At 52.2% G+C, this 24,201-nt stretch overlaps 1 protein-coding gene across 5 annotated transcripts in view; it reads left to right on the plus strand.

Moving 5' to 3' along the window:
* The window catches only part of ZBTB17 (zinc finger and BTB domain containing 17), a 35,545-nt gene that overhangs the window by 7,773 nt on the left and 3,571 nt on the right, over positions 1 to 24,201 (plus strand). For 3 of the 5 annotated variants that reach the window (XM_075906907.2, XM_075906906.2, XM_075906908.2), the window contains 9 exons: positions 10,328 to 10,534; positions 12,846 to 13,034; positions 14,228 to 14,392; positions 14,617 to 14,745; positions 16,325 to 16,572; positions 16,659 to 16,801; positions 17,415 to 17,715; positions 20,912 to 20,999; positions 22,828 to 22,944. In XM_075906907.2, the coding sequence (XP_075763022.2) occupies positions 10,328 to 10,534; positions 12,846 to 13,034; positions 14,228 to 14,392; positions 14,617 to 14,745; positions 16,325 to 16,572; positions 16,659 to 16,801; positions 17,415 to 17,715; positions 20,912 to 20,999; positions 22,828 to 22,944 (1,587 nt within the window). Of the gene's footprint in view, positions 1 to 9,553; positions 9,873 to 10,327; positions 10,535 to 12,845; positions 13,035 to 14,227; positions 14,393 to 14,616; positions 14,746 to 16,324; positions 16,573 to 16,658; positions 16,802 to 17,414; positions 17,716 to 20,911; positions 21,000 to 22,827; positions 22,945 to 24,201 lie in introns of all 5 variants that reach the window. The other 2 variants (XM_075906909.2, XM_075906905.2) reach the window with 1 other exon arrangement.

Consider the following 24,201-nt stretch of genomic DNA (forward strand, 5'->3'; position numbering starts at 1 on the left):
AGCTGGCTACCACCCCATGCTGTTTCCACTGCACCAGAGGCAGCAGCACAGGGCCAGCAGCCAGCTCCCTGGGAGAAGGACTGCAGGCAGGAGCTACCTGCAGGAGCATTCACCTGCTCCCGGGGAGCTGGCTGCAGGTGCATGTAACTGTGTAACCACTGAGTTTCTCAGCAATTACACATTTACACAGTTACCTGCATTTTAACATCCTTAATATAAATGGCACTCAAAAAGAGTTAACAAAAGTTTTTTGGGGAAAATAGCTTCTGTTCCCTGCAACAAATTTAATAGTAAAAACACTTCTTGCACGCTAGATGAAAGAATGTGATTCGCCCTAGAATGTGATTAGTGCATTAGGGTGGATTGGTACATCTGTTCCCCTTGGCTGTTTGACAGATCCATATGAGCTACTGATACTCCCTTGATTTCTCTTGGCAGATGCAAACAGATTTTAGTGTCAGTTGTTTACAACTTAATGCTAAAGTGAGAGGTCTTTTATTCTTACTGAGCTTAACTGATCACTTGTCATCCTCTCTCTGTAATTAGAACACATCTGGCTTTCCCTGCCCATTGTCGCTCTTGGTGGTTGTTGACAACGTCCCTTTAATAAATTTGTAAAAGACCTGCAGCAAATTGCCATCCTGGAGTAGCTGAAGTTCTGAAAAGGGTACAACACAGCATTTGCGTGAGGCAGACTCCGAGGGGGTCATGGGAATCAGTTTCACTTGGTAGCAGGGCACAACTGATACATGTTAGGGATGATGTTGTTGGCCCTAGACACACAATGGCTAGGCACTGTCAGAATGTATACATGTGTTGATATCTGGGTCCATCCATTACCTTATAGTTTGTAAGTCAGGAATGCCCTAATTTTATTCTTATTAAACTGCAGCAGCTTTTCTCAATACAGTGGCAAGATCACAGAGACTACGTGATGGACCAGGTGGGCACTTGGAGTACCTTATCTTTTGCACTAGCTTCCCTTATCTGTGTTCTAGCTTCTGGTTGTTAGTGCTCACAGTCTGGGTCTTAGTGTCTTGTAAATTTTTGCAGCTCTGGATTAACAATCTCATAGTTTCTTCTGGCAAACTGCATCAGCTGTAAACAGCAAATATACTGGTTAGTCTTCAAAGCAGATTCTATGTGCAAGGCTTTGATTCTGAATAAGCAAGCAGGCCAAGCACGGTGTGCCCAAAGGACACAACAAGGGGTACAGGCTGCCTCCGACTTGCAATGCGATCGGCTCCGGGAATAGCGTCGCAAGTCGGGGGTGTCGTAACTCAAGCCCACGTTTACAACAGGAGTCGTATGCCGTCGTAAATGCGGTGCTTAGGACGTAAGTCGGGGGATTTCGTCCCCTTCTGCACTTACGGAAAAGGTTGTTAGTATAGGGGGCCATAAATCAGGCTGTTGTAAAGCGGGGGCCTTCTGTACTTCTGATAGCATTGAAACACAAGTCACAGCCTGCAGCAGCACAGCAGTAACTGTATATTCCTGGAAGAAAGTGTCCAGTAAATGCAACTTCTGGATTGAATTTTGGTTTAGAAGCTGCTACAGGTTGAACCTCTGTAGTCTAGAATCCTCAGGACCTGACTGGTTCCAAACAAGAGAATTTTCTGGATCATGGGAGGTCAATATTGTCTAGCAGCATTGCCAGCACAGAACACTGAGAACTAGGACTGGTGGCTGTAAACAAACTTTATGGGTTGCAGGAAACTTGGCCACACCCATGAGAAGTGAACAACCATCCAACTAAAATCATTCTGGATGACGGCAATTTCTGGATTAGAGAGGTTCAACCTGTAGTGAGTCCCCCAAGAGTACATATTGGGACCAATCCTGTTCAACATATTTATAAATGATCTGGAGAAAGGGATAAATAGTGAGGTAGCAAAATTTGCAGATACTACTAAACTGCTCAAGCTAATTAAGACAAATTAGACTGAGAAGATTGCTGATTGGACAACAAAATGGAAAATGAATTTTAATGTCGATAAATGCAAATTGGAAAAAATAATCCCAACTATACTTCTGAAACAATGGAGACTTATTTAGCTATAACCGCTCAAGAGAGATCTTTGGAGTCATTGTGGATAGTTCACTGAAAATATCCACTCAATGTGCAGCAGCAGTCAAAAAAGAAAAAAAGAATGTTAGGAATCATGTAAAAAGGGATAGAGAATAAGACAGAGATTATTTTATTGTCTCTGTATAAATCCATGGTACGCCCATGGACTTGAATACTGCATACGGATATGGTCTTCGCATCTCAATAAAGATATCTTAGCATTGGAGAAAGTTCAGAAAAGGGTAGCAAAAATGATTAGTGGGTTTGGAATGGGTGCTATAATATAAGGAGAGATTAAAAAGACTGGGACTTTTCATCTTGGAAAAGAGAAGACTGAGGGGGGATATGATAGAGGTCTATAAAATCATGAGAGGTATGGAGAAAGTGAATAAGGAAAAGTTACTTACTTGTTCCCATAACATAAGAACTAAGGAGGTCACCAAATGAAATTAATAGGTAGCAGAATTAAAACAAACCAAAGGAAGTTCTTCTTCACACAGCGCACAGTCAACCTGTGGAACTCCTTGCCAGAAGATGTTGTGAAGACCATGACTTTAACAGGGTTCTTAAAAGAACAAGATGAATTCATGGAGGTTAGGTCCATCAATACTTGTTAGCCACACAGTTGTCCCTAGCCTTTCAGAAGCTGGAAATGGATGACAGTAAACTTGATGTTTACTTTTTCTGTTCACTCCCTCTGGGGCACTTGGCATTGGCCACTGTTGGTAGAGAGGATACTGGGCTAGGTGAGCTTTTGATCTGATCCCATATGACTGTTCTTATGTTCTCCAGGACTTCTAATTTGTCAGGAAGGAGAGCTTCCACTTCTTACTTTCCTCATGTAGCAGCGCTGTTACCTGAGGATGCTTTCCTAGTCTTCACAGACAGCAGGCTCATGTCAAACATGTAGCCCGTGGGCCACATGCAGCCCGATCACATTTTTTTCGTGGCCCGCGACTACATCTTTATAAATTATCTAAGGGCAGCCCACCCGGTTACATTGTTTATAGCAGGGGTGGCCAACTCGTGGCTCTCGTGCAGCTCTTTCAGTAAAGAAATGCGGTGGCTCTTGCTGGTTCTGAGCCGCACGCCTGGACTGCTCATGGCTGGCTGCTCTGCGCATGCGTCACAGCGCAGGGAGGGAGAAGTGTGTGGTGGCGGCAGCTCCAGGACCCAGGCATTAGGTTAGAGCAAGGGGTGGGGAGGGACTGGGAGTGCCTGGCTCCGGGGGAGAAGTGGGGGAATTGGGTTAGAGTGGGGGTGGAGGTTGCTGGGAGTTCCTGGCTCTGGGGGAGCAGAGGGGCATTGGGTTATAACAGTGATATGGGGGTGCCTGGCTCTGGGGGAGCAGAGGGGCGTAGGGTTAGGACGGTGGTATGGGGGTGCCTGGCTCTGGGGGAGCAGAGGGGCGTAGGGTTAGGACGGTGGTATGGGGGTGCCTGGCTCTGGGGGAGAAATGGGGGGATTGGATTAGAGCGGGGGGGCTGGGAATGCATGGCTCTGGGGGAGCAGAGGGGCATTGGGTTATAACGGTGGTATGTGGGTGCCTGGCTCTGGGGGAGAAGTGGGGGAATTGGGTTAGAGCGGGGGCAGGGGGTTGCTGGGAGTGCCTGGCTCCGGGGGAGAAGTGGGGGAATTGGGTTGGAGCGGGGGGGGGGGGTTGCTGGGAGTTCCTGGCTCTGGGGGAGCAGAGGGGCATTGGGTTATGACGGTGATATGGGGGTGTCTGGCTCTGGGGGAGCAGAGGGGCATTGGGTTATGACGGTGGTATGGGGGTGCCTGGCTCTGGGGGAGCAGAGGGGCGTTGGGTTAGGACGGTGATATGGGGGTGTCTGGCTCTGGGGGAGCAGAGGGGCATTGGATTAGGATGGTGGTATGGGGGTGCCTGGCTCTGGGGGAGCAGAGGGGCATTGGGTTATGACGGTGATATGGGGGTGCCTGGCTCTGGGGGAGCAGAGGGGCATTGGATTAGGATGGTGGTATGGGGGTGCCTGGCTCTGGGGGAGCAGAGGGGCATTGGGTTATGACGGTGGTATGGGGGTGCCTGGCTCTGGGGGAGCAGAGGGGCATTGGGTTATGACGGTGGTATGGGGGTGCCTGGCTCTGGGGGAGCAGAGGGGCGTAGGGTTAGGACGGTGGTATGGGGGTGCCTGGCTCTGGGGGAGAAATGGGGGGATTGGATTAGAGCGGGGGGGCTGGGAATGCATGGCTCTGGGGGAGCAGAGGGGCATTGGGTTATAACGGTGGTATGTGGGTGCCTGGCTCTGGGGGAGAAGTGGGGGAATTGGGTTAGAGCGGGGGCAGGGGGTTGCTGGGAGTGCCTGGCTCCGGGGGAGAAGTGGGGGAATTGGGTTGGAGCGGCGGGGGGGGGGGGGTTGCTGGGAGTTCCTGGCTCTGGGGGAGCAGAGGGGCATTGGGTTATGACGGTGGTATGGGGGTGCCTGGCTCTGGGGGAGCAGAGGGGCATTGGGTTATGACGGTGATATGGGGGTGCCTGGCTCTGGGGGAGCAGAGGGGCATTGGGTTATGACGGTGATATGGGGGTGTCTGGCTCTGGGGGAGCAGAGGGGCATTGGGTTATGACGGTGGTATGGGGGTGCCTGGCTCTGGGGGAGCAGAGGGGCATTGGGTTATGATGGTGATATGGGGGTGCCTGGCTCTGGGGGAGCAGAGGGGCATTGGGTTATGACGGTGATATGGGGGTGTCTGGCTCTGGGGGAGCAGAGGGGCGTAGGGTTAGGATGGTGGTATGGGGGTGCCTGGCTCTGGGGGAGCAGAGGGGCATTGGGTTAGGACGGTGGTATGGGGGTGCCTGGCTCTGGGGGAGCAGAGGGGCGTTGGGTTAGGACGGTGGTATGGGGGTGCCTGGCTCTGGGGGAGCAGAGGGGCGTTGGGTTAGGACGGTGGTATGGGGGTGCCTGGCTCTGGGGGAGCAGAGGGGCGTTGGGTTAGGACGGTGGTATGGGGGTGCCTGGCTCTGGGGGAGCAGAGGGGCGTTGGGTTAGGACGGTGGTATGGGGGTGTCTGGCTCTGGGGGAGCAGAGGGGCGTTGGGTTAGGACGGTGGTATGGGGGTGCCTGGCTCTGGGGGAGAAGTGGGAGGATTGGATTAGAGCGGGGGGGAGGGGGGCTGAAGCACCTTAAACTCAAAGTCTTCATGGATGCAAATAACAACAATTTTACACATCAAATTATTGTATTATATTCAAAGAAGACCTGAAAAAAATATAAAATATAAAATGCAGCTAAAACATGATCGATGATAAATAATTACGACTTTCCGATAGAAGGACATTGTCTTTGGTGGCCCTGGTAGCTGTCAGGTTTTGTTTATGCGGCCCTCAGTGGGCTTCGAGTTTGACACGTCTGGCCATGCTGGACCTGTCCTCCTGAACTTATCTAATGCTTTTTTTAATTGTGCTAGAGTCTTGGCCTTCACAGCATCCTCTGGCAAAGGTGCCAGGGGCTCACTCTGTGTTGAAGGAGAAGTTCCTGATGTTTGTTTTAAACCAGATGTCCATTGATTTCATTGGGTGACACCTGATTCTTGTGCTATGGGAAGGAGTAAATTATATTTCTTTATTCGCTTTCTCCACACCCGTCACGATTTTATAGCCCTCGATTATATCCCGCCCCTTAGTCGTCTCCTGTCCAAGTTCCAGTCTTTTCAGTCTCTCCTCAGACGGAAGCTGTTCCAGACCCCTAATCATTTTTGTTGCCTTTCTCTGTGCCTTTTCCGATTCCAATATCTCTTTTGTTGAGATGGGACGACCGGAACTGCATGTGGCACTCAAGCTGTGGGCGTATCATTGATTTATATAGTGGCATTAGGATATTTTCTGTCTAATTCTCTACCACTTTCCGAATGATTTCCAGCCTTCTATTTGCTTTTGTGAGTGCCACAGCTCAGTGTTTTCAGAGAACTCTCCACAATGATGCCAAGATCTTTCTCTTGAGTGGTAACAGCTAATTTAGGCTCCATCCTTTTGTCTGTACAGTTGGGATTGTTTTCCAACATGCATTACTTTGCACTTATCAACATTCAATTTTATCTGTCCTTTTGTTGCCCAATCACCCAGTTTAGTGAGCTCCTTTTGCAACTCTTTGCAGTCTGCTTTGGATTTAACTCTCTTGAGTAATTTTGTATCATCTGCAAATTTTTCCACCTCACTATTTAGTCCTTTTCTTGGCTCTTTTATGAATATACTTAACAGCCTTGGTCCCCAGTGTGACGTAGTGGGGGTACTTGCTGGGCTGTGGTGACCTCTGCTGTCTGGAGCAAGACCCAGCAGGGAAAACCTTATTATGCAAAGGTGACTCAAAAACCTGTCTGACCTGCGGCCCCCCATGGGGAGAAACAAAGGGAGGTGGAATGCTGCCCTGGCTGGGGGCAGGGCTTGGAGAGGGGGAGTTGGTTCCTGGCTGGAAGGCAGGGAAGAAGGAGCTGGGGAGGGGGCTGGGACTCCCCATCTCAAGGGGGGCACTGAGGCCTCTTAGCCCCAGTTCCTGTAACCAGATTACATCTGTGCTGCGCTGTGCTGGAGGAACAATAAACAACCTCCATTCTACTGGCTGGTGAAGTCTGTTCATGCCATTTCGGGGGTGCAGGAGATGGGAAAATCCCGACGCGTCGTCACACCCAGGCAGTGTGGGATACCACTAGTTACCTCTCTCCAGTGTGAAAACTGACCATTTATTCCCAGCCTTTGTTTTTCCATATTTCATCTAGGAATGCAAAGGGGTAACTGGGTACCCAGTGAGCATTGCTTTACCAGCATGCTTTCCGGGGTAACTGGCTAACTAGCAGCTGGCCTGACTGGAGCAGCCCCCCAGCCCATGATGTAGTATGGTGGAACCTGCCCGACCCCATCGCAGCAGGCCATGATGGGGAGCTGCTCCAGCCCGGCTGAGCCTACCCCTCGAAGCCTCCCACGGTACTATGTGGCACAATGCACATTTAATCAGGTAACATCTTAAATGGAATTTTACATCCTTAGTTTCAACCAGATATTGATCCCCGAGAAGACCTTCCCTCCTTTCTTATGACTGCTTATGAAATCTAGTGCATGAAATCTAATGTAAAGGCAACTTAAAGCCCCAGTCTTATAACTGAGTCCACATGAACAGACTCTTTGTACCTGTCTGGAGCCCAGTTAGCCGATGGGGCTGCCTTTACAGATCCACTTGAGAGACTGAAGCAGAAATTAGCCAAAGCAGTAAGATCTTTGTATCACTCCGCTATACTTAGCCCAGATAGAGTCTTCCCCCCTTCACTACATTCCACTTTGCTGTGTGAAGTGCTTGCATCAAGAATTATTTTCACAGGTTATATAGACACAGGATGCCTCCCATGCATCACAACACCAGCCTGCCTGCTCCCATTCCTGGCCCACTTGGGATACCACTGTTCAGTGTTGTTTGCCTGCTCTTCAGTTTGATTATCCTGCAGGGTTGGCTGCTTTTGAAAGTCCACTGCCTGCCTGGGCAGCTTGTTTGGGTTAAACCTTCCACTTCAGTCTGGAACAGGCCTGGCTAAAGCCAGAGCATTTCTTTCATGTAGGTGGTCATGTGTAGCCAAATATGGTCTGTGACCATGCCTCCCTCCCACTGAGATCAAGGTGGAACTTCCTTTGGGACTGGAGTCTCTATGGGCCTCGCCTTCGTATTGAAGATGAGGGCTTCTGCAATCTCCTCTGCTTTGTACCAAAGTGTGCTCCTTGGGGTCCTCAGCGGTACTGGATCTCATGAATCACCTGGAGTCGGATTTGCAGAAGAGCAGAGCACTCTCAACTAGGGATGTTACATTTCAATCAACTAATTGAGTAGTGGATGGGATTTCCATCGACTATGCAATTAGTCAGTAAGGACTTTTGCATTCTGCCTTTGAAATGAACAGGAGCCCCAGTGGAATGCTGTGTAGAGCCCAGGGCCAGCAGGGCTCTTCTGCTTTGAAATGTACAAGAGCCCCAGCAGGGACACTTGTATTTTTCAGAGTTGGCCGCAGCTGCGCCTCTGCCCTCTCCCACATAGCTGGAGCAGGGGGAACTGGCTTTTAAGCCAGCTCCCTCCAGCACCCCCTCCTCTTCCAGCAAGGAGGGGGAACTGACTAGTGGACTAGTCAATTAGTCGCTTACATCCCTACTCCAAACAGCTGAGTATGCTGAAAACTTAGGCCTTGGGCATGCCAGGTTGGTCATTTGCCAGTTTTGTCAAATACTATGTTGCAAATTTGGGACCACACATTGAATGAGGAAAACAGAGAGGAATCCACTCTGAGGCAGGGATCCTGAGGAAACCATCATATATGATCACTCAGTTAAAGACTATCTTAATACACAAGGGGGCTATATTAAGGTTGCACAAATCACCTTAAATCTGACATTTTCTAACTCTGGAGTGCTAGACATTTTAGCTGTAATTGTGGAATGGAATGGGGTGATAGAGGATAAGGTATAGCCAGGCTGTTACATAGGCTGTCTGGTGACAGGAGTTGAAATAGTGAGAAGGTTTTTTTAAGATAAACATTGGCAATCCCCACAGCCCCCCTCTCAAGCCAGAATCAGCTGATGTCCAAGGACTTCACAGTGGAAGTGGGTTTTGTGGAGGAATTTGAAGAAGCAAGAGGCCTTACACACAGGACTCTCCAAGAATTAGCATGTAAGGGGAGCATGGAAAGAAGCACAAAGACATTTGCTGGAAATAAGGCACAAACAAAAATTTAACAGCAAGAGGCAGGTTAGCAAGGAGTGTGGTGGATGCACCCTTTGAAACCTTTCAATGACAATCTGATGGCTTTCTGAAAGACCTGCTTTTGTGCAAACTTGTTTTTGGGCTGGCTGCTGGGTGAATCTCTCTAGCCTGTGTTCTCCAGAAGGTCAGACTAGAGGTTCATGATCAGGGCTTGCCAAGTGGCGGTGAGTCCCACTCGCCAGCCACGTGGTTTCACGCGGTTCTGCGATCTTTGCATGCACAGATGGTTCTGCACGTGCACAGATCGCTCTGCGCCGGCTCTTCCGGCCACGGGCGTGGATTACGTTATTCGTCGAGCCCTGTTCATGGTGGTCCCTTCTGGGCTCATGAAGTCAGAGGTTGAGGCTGGGTGCCAGAACTGGTGAGCGAGGCAGAGCCACCAAGGGCCTTGAGAAGCTTAGTGGTGTACCGGGAAAGTGGGAGCCATGGGAAACGTGGCAAAAACAAGCCAGGAGGATGATGTTTGATGTTAGCAGCTGCAGCTGGATGGAGCCACAGTGGGTACCAGGGAGAGGTTACAGGAATGGAGGCTGGCCAGTCAGACTTTCCGCTTTGGATGTCTGTCTGCTTGAAAGGAGCAGGGGATACGATCCTCTAGATCAGGGATTAAAATTCAACCTCACTGACACTCCCTTCATTTGCAGGCTTTGGCTGGTGAGGTTCAGCCACAAACCAGCAGTCTCTTTTTGGAAGAGAATGTGACAAAATAATAGAAGCTGCTTTTATTCCAACCCAGGTTTAAAACAGGTCTGCAGCCCTGCGACTTTGCATGGAACGGTCCATTGGGCGGGTCTGCGGAGGGCTGCGGCATTCCGCACACTCGATGAAGACATCTAGTCATGCCACTAGCAGTGGCCAGCACTTCAGAGGGAGGCAAAAATTCCTTACAGCCTCCTCCTCCCCTTGATTGCCCATTTAAAAAACTTTCCAAGAAACACCTTCGTGCTGTCTCCCCTGGTGCATGGGAGGAGCTTCAGCAAGGCTGCCAGGTCGTCCCTCAGACCTCTCCTTAAAATGCTTCTCTGCCATGACTCCTACATCCCACTCGACAGCTGGTGAGCTGTGACTGATGTTTATCAGGCCTGACCAGTATCATCTTGTTTCCTTGTATTCTCCCATCTGTCTGTCTCTGCCTGTTGTCTGTAGTGTTGTACGGTGGGGCAGGGGCCTTCTCCTAGCTGTGTTTGTGCCCCAGTGGAGCCTTGGCCTCTAAGGGCTACTGCAGTAGTAATGACCAATGGTGGGGTGTGAGGCTGCTCTTTTATGGGCCAATGACTAACTGGACAGGGGAGATGGAATTAGCCCATCGGCCCTAATGTAGGCTCATCAGGCAAGGCTGAGGCCTGTGGGTAGAAGTGGGTCTGTGCCGAGCTTCGGTTTTAAACACTGGCCATCGGCACTGCACATCATAAAAACGCATATTAATAAATCAGCACCCAGATCAGCATCAGCATCTGAAGGGACTCGGCGTAGGCTCTGATCAGCCGGGGATTGTGCTTTCTCTCCACAGCCATGGATTTCCCACAGCACAGCAAGCAGGTCCTGGAGCAGCTGAACCAGCAGAGGCAGCTGGGCTTGCTGTGTGACTGCACCTTCGTGGTGGACGGCATCGACTTCAAGGCTCACAAGGCGGTGCTGGCAGCCTGCAGCGAGTACTTCAGGATGCTCTTTGTGGATCAGAAGGATGTGGTGCATCTTGACATCAGCAATGCAGCAGGTAAGCAGCTGTGGCTCCTGGGAGAAGCCAAGGCTGAGCTAAGGAGCGACCCCTGAGGTGGTGCGCCAGATCCTCAGCAGGTGTGAATCAGTGCAGTCAAGTGGAGCCACACCCATTCTCATCATCTAATAAACCATCTTGTTAGTCTTTAAACTGCTACATAGTCCTGTATTTTGTATTAGCTACACCAGACTAACACGGCTACATTTCTATCACTTTTCTTTTATTAGTTTGAAACCTGCTACCCATTAATTTCATTTGGTGTCCTCCAGTTCTTATATTATGGGAACAAGTAAATAACTTTTCTTTATTCGCCCTCCCTGCACCACTCATGATTTTATATACCTTTGTCATATCCCCCCTCAGTCTTCTCTAAACTGAAAAGTCCCAGGGTATGTCTACACTTGCAGCCTATTTTGGAATAGGGCTGCAAATGTAGGCATTTGGAATTGCAAATCAATCCCGGGATTTAAATATCCCGCGCTTGATTTGCATCTTCCTGGCGGGCACCTTTTTTTTTTTTTTTATTTACAAGCCCGGAATAACTGGCCGCGTCTATACGCGGCAGTGAAATGGGCGTTGGAAATAAAACCCTATTTCGAACTACCTGCTATTCCTCCTGCAATGAGGTTTAACAGGTAGTTCGAAATAGGGCTTTATTTCGAACGCCCGTTTCACTGCTGCGTGTAGATGCGGGCAGTTATTCCGAGCTTGTAAATTTCAAAAAATAGTGCCTGGCCAGAAAGATGCAAATCAAGTGCAGGATATTTAAATCCCGGGCTTGATTTGCAATTCCAAATGCCTACATTTGCAGCCCTATTCCGAAATAGGCTGCAAGAGTAGACATACCCCCAGTCTCTTTAGCCTCTCCTCATATGGGACCTGGTCCAAACCTCTAATCATTTTAATTGCTCTTTTCTGAACCTTTTCTGAGGTTTGTTGCCAGGTTTCTTCATGTGTATCCTCTTAGGGTAGGTGAGGCAACTTCAAAGGCCAGCTGGAGATAAAAGCCTGTTAGCTTTCCATTCCTTAAATAGACTTTCATCTTGGGCAGGAACCCTTTGTTTAGACTTCCCTTCCCCTTGGAAAAGTACTAGATTCAAGATGGATTCCAATATCAGGTGGCATGGTCACATGTCTTTCTAGGACCATCTGTAGTTTGGGCTTACAGGATAAACAAGACTATTCACAGGTTGTTGTTTTGAGTACTGAACCATTATGTCCCTAAAGTATCTCTAAATAGCCAGATTCACACTTCATATGTCTAGCTTCACATACAAGAATGATACATGCACAAAAATAAGATATAAGATAATCAGATTAAGTGATTACAAGTAATGAGGCATCAAAGTCAGAATTGGTTACAAAGAATCAAAAGGTAAAACACAATTAATATCTAACTTAAGTTAAGTGAATGTAGTGCAAAAGGTTTCTCTCACCACATGCTCACAGCAATCTGGCTGAATGCCTTCAACCAAGACCACTCCCCCGGTCAATGATGTTTCCTTTTTCTTTCAAACATTGATGCTGTGAGTAGAGATAAATGGTGAGACGTGATTTGAGGTCTCTGTTCCTCATTTTTATATCTTTTCCTCCTCTTTGAGACTCATCTCTAGCTGGGGATTCAAGTGACAGCCAGTCTGTTTGCTTGAGAATCCCTAGCTGTTCTATTACTAAGATGTAAACTTCTTGTTCATGTCCTTTTTCGTGCCAAAGAATGCCAGCTTACCCAGGTAATGGACCATTTGATTTAGTGGACACTCAGTGGAAATGTCAATTTGCCTTTTGTTTCTGGTAAATTGTTTTGGGCTGCTTCCCTTGACTGTGAACACGTTGTGTATGGAAAGTTCTGAAATTCTACTATAAACAGTTGCCACACATATTTACTAGGACAATAACATTCAGCAGATTATGAGTTTTCAAATGATACCTCACAAGGTACACTTTGTATAAAATATATAAATTGTAAAAAGGATCAATATAAGAGGACAGACAATCACACTCTCTGAGTTCCATATTTTATGTATTTTACCCTGAAAAATTATACTTTCTCCCATCCCCTTGTGCTAATCTAACACTAAAAGTGGCATCACTGGTTAAAGTAAAATTTGTTACTCTTACCTAGAACGTAAGACTCTGGTTTGGTTTGGGGTAGGCTTTTCAGTTATTTTTATTTTCATACATAGGTTAGGGCCTCTGAAACCTCCAGCCACCTAAATCCCTTGAAAAATTCTGGCCTTTAGCTTTCTATGAGAGACTACTCATCTCTAGAGCTTTGATTTGTGTTTATTTTGTTCCTGTTTTCGATCAGGCCTTGGTCAGGTACTGGAGTTCATGTACACTGCCAAGCTCAGCCTGAGCCCAGAGAATGTGGAAGATGTGTTAGCAGTTGCTGGTTTCCTCCAGATGCAGGAAATTGTCAGCGCTTGCAATGCTTTGAAGTCACTCACGGTGTCAGCTGAACCCAGTTCGGAAATCCACAAGGTCCCTGCAGTGACAGGTAGGCAGTCTTCTTAAGCCCCAGGGCGTCCCGCTTCCGATAGCGGTGCGCTAGAAAGACTCTTCTCAGGGGTGCTGGTTTAGTCAGGATTTGAGTGCTCTCCATAGTGTGGATCTGTTGCTAATGGTTCTTACACCTGGAAGGAAGGAGCTGAGAGGAGAAGCTAAGCATGGCTCCATCCTCAGCCATTTGTCACGGCAATAAGCTGTCCTGTAGCCGGGGGTGACCAGGGCGGCTAGTCCGTCAGGGGAGAGCCATTCCCTTCCAGAAGCAACGTAAAGCCTGGGCAGGTGAGGTCACTCCCACATTGCACCTGTGACGGCAGAACATGGGCGCCCAGGCTTTGGGAAAGCACTGCCAGTTTACCAGAGGCCCAGCACAGCCCACTCCTGGTCAGGGGCTGCTCCGCCCGCTGTGGCTCCAAATCAGTCTTGGCACCAAGGATGTAAAAGATTAGTCAACTATCCAATAAGCATTTGCTTATCGGACAGTATTTTGACTAGTTGATATCCACACCCCCTTTGCTAAGATAGAGGCAGCAAAGGGGGAAAAGGTTACTTTAAAGTGGCAGTGCTGCACAGTGGATCCGCAGACCACTGTGCGGATGGCTGCCCCTTTGAAATGCCACCTGTGCACCTTTCAAAGAGGCAGCAGTGGAGCCCGGGGTCAGCTGGGGACTCTCCAGCTGATCCCAGGTTCCAGGCAAGTGCCACATGGACTCCCCAGCTGACCCCGGGCTCCACTGCCCCTTTAAAACGGGCGGAGGCAGCAGTTTCAAAGGGGAAACCACTGCACAGCTGATGATGGGCTCCCCGCAGCAGCAGAACCCGGGATCAGCTGGGGACTTGGGGTGCTGAGGTCAGATTGCTCGGACACATGCTGTACATTTCAGTGTCGCCAGTTGTGAGTTCTGCCTTAGAGCTGTTCCCTTGACCTCAGCTTCCTCAAGTAGAGGTGGGGCTTTGCGCCTGCCTGGCCCCAGTGAGCGCGCCGCGCATCCCTGGCTGCTACTGAGCGTTTGTTCCCTTAGTGCGTGTTGAGAGCATCCTGAGACAATTAGCACATGGTGCTAGCGGCTGCCTTCCTGGCTGCCCTGGCCATTGGCTGGGCTCTTGGAGAGCTGGTTGCTTTGGCCCTCTGTTGCTCACAAGAAGTGAAGGGAGTATGTCTGCTTGTCGGCATTTCCCCTACAGGGGATGCGAAAGCACCTGGAGCAGCAGAAATGCTCGGTGAGCTCACCAGAGCTGAGCAGGTCCCATCTGAGAGACGCGAGGTGACGATGCCAGAGGCTGCAGCAGAGCCCAAGGAGACCGCGCCTGAGGAGGAGGAAGGCAGCAAGGAGACCACCCCCAGAGCAGGTCAGCATCAGGAGGGTTGTGCATTGTGATGAACCCTCCTTGCTACCTGCCTTCACTTGGGTGGCCACTGGCTCTTGGGGCAGCTTCCCCATCCCTCTGACTCTCTGCTGCTCCTTTCCACGGCCCTCCTCCTCCCCTCCCCACACAGACCTGCTGCCTGGCTCCTTGCAGTCCGTTGCCGCTGTCACCGCGAGTGCTTCAAACCTGCTTTTCTTTGGCTCTAGGTGCGGGCGACACTGTACAAGACAACGGTCCCTCTGAGGTGCCCGGTAGCCAGCAGCAGCCAGAGGACACGGGGCCCAGCAGAGCCAGCCCAGCTGCAAAGTGTGGCTCCTCCCAGAGCTCAGAGCAAGGTGCAGACCGGCAGCTGGGACAGGCGGGGGTTTGCCATTTTGAAATGAAACCAGCTTCCTCCCTTGCCTCCTGCTCCCTACGGTTGACTTGCTTGAGCGCTGACAGTGGGCTGCTCTCCACGGGGAAAAGGCCCAAGTGGAAGGAGGTGCGGCCGGGCAGGGAGAGGGGCCCATGGAGAATTGCAGCCTAGGCTGTCTCATTTGTCAAGTACGTCAGGACTGAGCTCCGAGCAGCAAGCAGCTGAAGCTTAAGCTGGGAATTTTAAGGACCGTATTTGTCATGGGGCAGGAGCATCCATTTGCAAATCTAGGGACTGAGACTCATCCTGCTCCTTCGGTGCAGCTTGCACGGGATTTCCCTGAAGTTTGTATAGACAAACTTAGATCCCTTTTGTGCTGGAACAGGAAACCCTTCAGCATAGCACAGGTGAGCCAGGCAGGCGGGTGCTGCTCCTCCCCCCCACCAGCCTGGCAGGGGAGCCTCGGGTATCACCTGCCGTTACTGGCCCCGCTGGAGATCCCTGGCCCTGGAGATCTCCAGCCGCTGCAGGTCCAAGTTGGGGAGCACAGACTCTTATGCCAAACATGTCCTGCAGCACATGTAGCAATTTCAGTAAGAAGTGGCTGTTAGGGGCCCGTTTATTTGGCTGTAGACTCTGGGAGTAGGTGCTGAATAAAGGGCAGGGCTGGCAACAGGAGCCTTCTATGTGCAGAACGACAGGCCACAGCTCCCCTGTGCTGTCCTGCCAGCCTGGCCCTGCTCCGACCTGGTGCCAAAGCTTGGTTTCCATTCAGTCACTGGAAACTTTGCTGGGGCTGCCAGCCAGCCAGTCGGGAGTGGGTTAAATGCTGTGTAAGCAATGAGAACTGAACTGAGATCTTCAAACCCCTTCTCAGGGTAAAATCTTTGTCACTCCAGACTCTCTTTGAATCAGTGACCCTGACATGAAAGGCCACATCCCGTGACTGGGTCCTTAAGCCTGGGACCCATATTTCAGAACTATATGTAGCAGGGTTGGTTGAACATTTTCCATCAAAACTTTTTAGCAAAAAACAGGTTAGTTAGCAAAACAAAAGTTTGCACAAAAGTGTCTGCTTTCCATGGAAAACATTGATTTTCTTTTCATCCACATGAACAGCTGAAAACCAAAATGTTTCAATTCTGAAATAAAACCAAGGATCCTTTTGGGAACTCTAGTTACGTGTCTCATGCTCCCAGGCTCCTCTCTGAGTTGGACTCCCTTGGCCAGACTCCATTTCCCTGGCTGCTGCAGTGCACTCTTCTCCCTTCCAACAGCTCGGGCTGGGGTGCTCCTGCACAGGGGGGCCAGGTCCTACAGGAGGCTGGAAACATGAGGCTTCCTTTGAGATCCAAAACATTTTGGTTTTCAATTGAAAAAAATCCAGATTTTGATTTTTTGCTTCTGCCAAAAACAAAATTTCCCCTTTTCCACACTAGGGTCTTTGTCCTCCAAGTATGCAGCTCATTTTAGTAACCACATGCAATGCCACAGTAGGACTTTTGTTTCCGACCTTTTATTTCTGCTTTTTAGCATTTCTGTGTCTCCTAAACCTGCAGAAATGGAGGTGGAGCTGGAGGGGAAGGAGGAAGAGGAGGAAACAACAGCGGAGGAGGAGGAGGAGGAAGCCAAAGATCTAAAAGAAGAGCATTCCCGGTTGGAAAATGGAGACAACCCTGAGGACAATGAATCAGGAGGCACAGACTCTGGGCAGGAGAACTCTGGGGAAGCAAGGCTGCTGCGATCAGGCACCTACAGCGACAGGACAGAGTCAAAAGCCTATGGCTCGGTGACTCACAAGTGTGAGGTAAGCCGAGAGCAGCTTCGTCCCAGGCCTCGGCTCCCTGGAACCCAGGGGGCTTGCTTTCTATCCTGTGTGTCTTTTGTCTGTAGGACTGCGGAAAGGAATTCACACACACTGGTAACTTCAAGCGGCACATCCGGATCCACACTGGAGAAAAGCCTTTTTCCTGTAGGGAGTGCAACAAAGCCTTTTCTGACCCAGCAGCCTGCAAAGCCCACGAGAAGACGCACAGGTATGGCTGGCTGCCAGCCAAAACCAACATGCCAGCGCGCCTGCTCTTCACTGCGGCAGCGGACAGGGCCAGTTTGCCCTGCAGCCATGTAGACGTGCCTGAGCTAGCTTGCTGAAAATGGAAGTGTGGACGCTGTGGTGTGGGCTGCATGAGCCCCCTTATGCCCCACATACAGTGCTGACACAGCCTCGCTTTGATTTTTATCGAGCTGGGTAAATTATCCCTTGCGTGGGGACGCCTGGGCAGGGCCAGCAGCTGCGGGTGGGGAGTTGTGGGAACTCGGTAGGTAGAGTGAGGGGTGAGCTCCAGGCTGCTGAGCTGCGTGAGTCTCTCTCTCTGCTGTTGCCCCTGGGGGAGCAGACCAGGGGTATCTTGTGCTTCTTAAGCAGAGAAGCCTCTTTGACCCAGGGAATCACCCATCTCTGCAGCTGGGCTACGTAGCGTTCCCCTGTTGCTGCACACTGGGGTCCGGCGCTCAGTCTCTTGGTACTTCGGGATGTGCCCAGCTTGTCTGAGGTGGATCTCAGAGCTGCCAAAAGGCAAAGGATCAGAAGTGTCTGTCCCACCTGGCTGCTGTGCGGAGTCCCTCATCCCTTCTGAACCCTTCTTCCAGCCCCCTGAAGCCCTATGGCTGTGAAGAGTGCGGCAAGAGCTACCGGCTCATCAGCTTGCTGAACCTGCACAAGAAGCGGCACACGGGAGAGGCCAAGTACCGGTGTGACGACTGCGGCAAACTCTTCACGACCTCGGGCAACCTCAAGCGACACCAACTGGTGCACAGCGGCGAGAAGCCCTACCAGTGTGACTACTGCGGGCGCTCCTTCTCAGACCCCACCTCCAAGATGCGCCACCTGGAGACCCACGACACGGACAAGGAGCACAAGTGTCCTCACTGCGACAAGAAATTCAACCAGGTGAGTGGGTGGGCGCTGGGACGCCCAGGCTGCTGGACGCTGAGGGTTCCTCTGACAGCTTGTCGCTGCTCCCGGTAACCACCGCAGACCTGCTCGTCCTTTGGCCTGCCGGAGACGCTGCTTGTTGGCTGCACTCACCAGCCACGAACCCAGCGCCGCTGGAGGGAGTCAGAGCTCCAGGCCGTATCGCCCCGTTTCATACCGGGTCTGATCCATGACTCTTCCATAGGCTTTGGATCAGGCCTCTAGTGAACTGAGAAGTGGCTGGAGGCTGAATTTCTGGGGCTGCCTGAACGGCAGGTGGCTCTAGGGCTGCACACAGGTCACAGTTTGGGTCCTTTTCCTCGTCAAATTGTGAATTACGCCCGAGACATGTTGCATCAGGTGTCTCCTAGTTCCCAAGAGTCTGTTCTCCCCAGTGAAAAGCCAAGGGGCATGGACAACGCACCTTGTCTCCTGCATGTCCTCTGAGCAGAACTAGGGAGCAGCCAGCTGCTATTACCCCAAGATTAGGCCCCCCCCATCTGAACTCTTCTGTTCTGGCCATCCTGCCGCCTCCGTGTCTGAGTTCCGACATACTAGCTCTGTTAGAGTTTGATCGTCCCCCTTTTACAGATGGAGAAACTGAGGCACAGAGCGGGGACGTGATTGATTCCCCTGCCACAAAGAGAACTCAGTTTCCTGACTCCAGCTCCTGTGCCGTAGCCCAGGCCCCCAGTGCTTTGGAGCTCTAGAGCCAGGTGTCTGGGAGGAAAGGTCCTCGGCTGGAGCCCTTGCTGGAGGTGTCCCTGCATTAGTCGTGGCTGGAAGAAGGAACGTTCCATTGCAGCTTTGGGCAGAGGCTTTGTCTTGGCAGCATCTGGGGGGCCTGGGCTACGGCATACCCCCACCCCCTTCCCCAGGACCTGACTCCAAACCACCTTACCCTGCCACTGTGGGCCACGGAGGATTAGTGCCAGATCCTGCTGCCCTGGAGGTCAGTGCTTTGGGGGCCCTGTGCAGAGCAGATAACAGGCTGGGCCTAAGCGAGCAGCTGGGTGGACCCCGGAGCTGGCCAGGGGCTGCGGGAGCCGATCTCATGCTGGTATTTGTTTTGGGGCAGGGCCAGAGGGCGTGGCTGAGATCAGGGGCCCCTTGGGCTGGCTAAATACAGTTGGTTCCTGCCCTGCAGGGTTTCATAAACGGGGCAGCACGTGGGAATAGCAGCAAGCAAGAAATCCCAACGAGGCTGCTGCCGCCTCTTCCTCAGGGTGTTTCTTGCCCAGACCATTCTACCCAAGCTCCCTGCACTGCCCCGTGCTGGGTGTAATGCAGGAGGGAGGTTTTGCTCTGCAAAGCCCCCTCTAGCTTAGCCAAAGCCCTGCCTTCCCCCTCCTGCCACAAGGGTTGAGGCAGGATGAACCCTTGGCTCTGGGAAGGGAGGTTCCAGTTCTGTGACTGGCAGGCCACATTCGAAATGGAGACAACTTGGCCTCCATTAACGTGTGTTTGTCTGTGGTGTGGCAGGGCCACTGTGCCCCTTGGGTAGGGAGGGAGCTGAGACCCAGGGAGACTGACAGAAGTGCAGTCCCAGCCTGCCAGTAAGACAGTGGTCTCCATCTGTTTTATACCCAAGATGGCTTTTTAAAGTTCAGGGCAACCTAGGACCTGCCCTGCCCCTTCCCCAAATCCCTGCCCACTCCCTTCCCCCCCTTCTCCACTTGCTCTCCCCCACCCTCACTTATTTTCACTGGGCTGGTGCAGGCTTTGCATGGGGTGCCAGGAGCTCTACCCGTGGGAGCTACAGCGTAGGCAGCTTGCAGAGACACAAGGGGACCACGGAAAGGAGCCAGCAGTCTGTCTGAGCCCTGCTGTGCTGGCCCAGAGATCCCAATCGACTGGCTGAGGCTCCAGGACTGACCGCTCAGTCGCGACCGATGGGTGGGTGACTCCTGCTGCAGGAGAACGGGCCGGGGGAGGGTTGAGTTTCTTGGGTTTCGCTGACCTGCCCCTAGAGGTTGCGGTAACAGTTTGCACGGACAAAGCTAGACCCTGCCTGGGTGTTTTAGTAATTGGACCTTTTCTATGGTGCCAACTTCGGCTAGTGCCGTGTCTTGCTGGCTTCTGAAAAGGGGTGTGAAGGTGTAACCATTTACAGCCTCATCCGTTAACGCTCCCGTTCACATCAAGCACCTGGTGTATGCACGGGGAGCCAGAGAAAAGCTGGCTCCCTGCGAGCCACCCACTGCCCCACACGTCGGGGGCTGGTGGGAGCTGGTGCACGCAGGGAGCTGGCTTAAAAGCCTATTCCCCTTGTGCACTGGCTCCCAGGGAGCCTCCTGCCGCCCCGTGTGTAATTGCTGAAATGTTTAGCACCGCGCTGTCCAACCAGTTCTGTAGCTAGAGCCAACTAGTCACACTCCACCAGCCAAAGAGCAACATTAATTATGCCAACTAGCCACACTCAGCTGGCCAAGTAGCCACATGTGGCTAGCGTGCTGGACCCCACAAGGGGGTTATCTGGTTACTTACGTACACCCATTTTAACATCCCTGGTTCAGGTCTGAGCTCAGCCAGAACCTCAAAGGTTCCTCTCAGATCCAGTCTCCTGCCAAGTCACGGAGCAGGCCCCGTTGCTAGGGAGCAGCGCTGATCTGCGCTGGTGACCGCTCTTCCGATGCCTTGCCCATTACTGAGCTGGCTCTGTGTCCCGAGGCGGGATTTACTGTGGAATGGAGGAGGTGAACATTCAGCTCCTGGCTAGGCACTCTGTGTGTCCTGGGCCTTGGTAGCAGGAGGAGCGTTTCCAGACAATGCCTCCTCTGCCTTTCTCCATCCCGCTTCCGAAGCTGTCAGTGCCTGGCCGAGAGGCTGCAGCCCTGGGAGCTGACTCCTGAAGTCGTGCAGCCTACGCCTGTCCAGCGCCTGAACCTACAGCCACATTTGTGGACAGCACAAAGCCCAGCTTACCACTTGTACACAGCACAAGCCTAGGACACAGCTGTGTGTGCTGCTGCTGCAGGAGGGCGATGGCCAAGAAGACGACCTTGCATGGCTGGGTCTCGTAGTGCAGGGGCCCCTGACGTGGTTTGCACTTTGGTTAATGGCCCATGTGGCTGTGCTGCTCTCAGCCATTGGCACCGAAGTGCTGCCCACAGTAAACCCTCTGTTCCCCAAGGGGCAGCCAAGCTCTATGGGCTCTTTGGTCTCCCTGCAGGTGGGGAACTTGAAGGCGCACTTGAAGATTCACATCGCGGACGGGCCACTGAAGTGCCGGGAATGTGGCAAGCAGTTCACCACGTCAGGTACCACGCCGGCTACGTGTGCCTGTGCTTGGCTCCGCAGGGCATTTGCACGCAGCACCACCGAGAGCAGAGGCCACAGCTCTGCAGGGTTAGGCTGGGTTGGGAAGGAGCATGGAGGTTTACAGCTACTCCTCAGTGAGTTGCCAGAAACTCTGTATCCTCAGATGAAGATCTCCTGGGGGCCCCTCTAGGGCTAAGCCACTCAGGGTAGCAGAAGGGACGCTGGCCCTGCTGGAACTGCAGACCTAGCTCCCTGAGACGGTGCTGGGTGGCGAGCTGGTTCCTATTCGCTGGCATTCGCCTCAGGCCCCAGAAGAGAATGAGCTGAGTCTCCATGCGTCAGGCAGTGCTGAAATAGAGGTGGTTCTTGCGTGCCCTCCGGAGCCTGGGCCTTCGGGGGCGCAGCCACAGGCTTTAGTCCATAGCCAGAAAGGCTAGAAATGTCCAGGTTTTCAAAATGGAAGCTGAACTGTTTGTGCTGAGTCCAGGAGCAGGAGCTTTCCGAAGAAACCAAAATGGACGAGGCCTGTGCCACTTTCAGGAGCGCTGGCAGTTAGCCCCGTGGGGGCGTTAAATCTAAACTCCTCCGCACACTGGCGTCTCTAAAGCCGCCGCTGGGGCAGGCCGTGCGAGTCACTTCTTGGTCCAAGCCATTGCTGTCGCCTGGCTCGCTGGCTGCCAGCGCAGAGCCCGTCCTGTGGCGTACCTAACTCTGCCCGTGCTGCTATGTGCACTAGCTTATGTGCAGCCGGCAGAAATTAGGGCTGCAATAGTGCAGTTGACTAAGCGATGCGCAGAACTTATAGGTTCATGCTCTGGACTACATGCATTTCATGCCAGTACGGTTTTTAGCAGGCTGGCTAAGTCCTGGCTCGCGCCAGGTCCAGGACCTGCCCTGCTGCAGCTCTGTATTTAAAGTGTATTAGGAGCCAGGTGGGCAGGCAGCCCGGCTCAGTTCCAGCTTGCGTCAGGTCTGGGAGTTCAGTCCCCTCTCCCACCCTGGACAGGAACCCTCCGCCATGCAGCAGCTCGAGGCGTCAGGCAGCCAGTCCGGGAGGGGAGCTGGTTTTTAACTGGCTCTCCTAGCAGACCAGCTCCCACCTGGCACCCCACACTTCTGCCTCTGATACAGAGGCAGCAATGCGGGGGGGAGGGGGGGCAGGGGGCTACCAGCCCTGCCCCTGGGGACTATAGAATAGTCAAGTAACCGATAAGAATTCATGAGGTTAATCGACTATTCAATTAACCGATATTTAACATCCCTACTAGAAATGCCAGGGACTCCCACCGTTAGCTCCCAGGCACTGAACAAACCTGTCCCTTTGGTCTCAGCGTCAGTGGGAAGCTAGGGTGGTGTGGGGCCATGGAAGGGGCAGCCCTCTGGTGGGAGCTGGCTGTTGACAGGGCTGTGGGGATGGAGCAAGATGATTTCTGATGGCTCAGCACAAGCTGAGCGAGCCAGCCCGGAGGGAGGGGAGACAGACGGGGACGGATCTCTCTCTCTCTCTCTCTCACACACACACACTCACACACACACACACACACACCATGCGGAGCGATCCAGCTGGGAGGCAGGTGGGGAGACAGATGGGGGAGGGTGCGCATGCACACGCACACACCCTGAGTGAGCCGGGGGTGGGCGGAGGAGACAGATGGGGACGGATCTCACACACACACAAAACATGCGGAGCGATCCAGCTGGGAGGGAGGTGGGGAGACAGACTGGGGAGGGCGCACGCACACAGACACAGACAGACAGACAGAGACACACAGAGAGAGAGAAAGAGCCCTCTGGGCTACTGACTCCCTCTTGTCTGACTCCTCCAAGGGAACTTGAAGAGGCATCTGCGGATCCACAGCGGCGAGAAGCCCTACGTGTGTGTGCATTGCCAGAGGCAGTTCGCCGACCCTGGGGCCCTGCAGCGGCACATCCGCATTCACACAGGTAGGGATCCCTGGCCTGGGAGAGACCAGGCCCCAGAACCTCTTGCTCCGGCTGATGAGTCGGCAGGGCTGGGCCGCGTCCAGTCTGCCATCGGTCACTGCAAGGAGCCTTTGGTTTCACGCATCAGTGCAGTACTGTGGGACCAGCTCAGCATGCTCCTCCCATGGGCCTGTGCCACCTGCCCCCAGCCCCAGAGCACTGGTGTGTCCATGCCCTGGCCCAGCAGAGAGCCAGTCTGCTGCCCACCATGGCAGTGTCCAGGGATTTCTGCCACTCCTGTTCTGCTTGGGGGAGCGCAGCACTGACCCGCTCAGACAGGCTGCAACTCACCAGGCGCACACGTGCTCAGTGGGCAGCAGCAATGAGCTGGCGGGACAGACCAGGCCTGAGTGCAGGTCTCCTCTTTACACCCTTCCTGCCACACGCTGGGCCCCTGCCTCTAGCGCTTGTGACTCGAGTGCAAAGCAGACCGAAGAGCTACAGAGGGAGCTCGCTAAAGTGGGTGACGGGACAACAAAATTGTAGGTGAAATTCTGTGTCCGTGAGTGCAAAGTAATGCACATCGGAAACCAGAATCCCAACTAGCCAGACAAAGCTGTTACCACTCGGCGTCACTGTGGAGAGTTCTCTGAAAACACTGAGCTGTGGCACTCACAAAAGCAAATAGAAGGCTGGAAATCATTCGGAAAGTGGTAGAGAATTAGACAGAAAATATCCTAATGCCACTATATAAATCAATGATACGCCCACAGCTTGAGTGCCACATGCAGTTCCGGTCGTCCCATCTCAACAAAAGAGATATTGGAATCGGAAAAGGCAACAAAAATGATTAGGGGTCTGGAACAGCTTCCGTCTGAGGAGAGACTGAAAAGACTGGAACTTGGACAGGAGACGACTAAGGGGCGGGATATAATCGAGGGCTATAAAATCGTGACGGGTGTGGAGAAAGCGAATAAAGAAATATAATTTACTCCTTCCCATAGCACAAGAATCAGGTGTCACCCAATGAAATCAATGGACATCTGGTTTAAAACAAACATCAGGAACTGCTCCTTCAACACAGAGTGAGCCCCTGGCCCCTTTGCCAGAGGATGCTGTGAAGGCCAAGACTCTAACAGGCCTCATAAAAGAGCTAGATAAGTTCCTGGAGGACAGGGCCCTCAGTGGCTATTGTCCGGCATGGGCAGGGGTGCTCCTAGCCCGTTTGCCAGACTGGGCGATGGGCTGGATCCCCTGGGGATTCCCTGTTCTGTCGAT

Source organism: Pelodiscus sinensis, chromosome 24 (assembly GCF_052426305.1).
Source record: "Pelodiscus sinensis isolate ZL-2025 chromosome 24, ASM5242630v1, whole genome shotgun sequence".
NCBI classification, from domain to species: Eukaryota; Metazoa; Chordata; order Testudines; family Trionychidae; genus Pelodiscus; species Pelodiscus sinensis.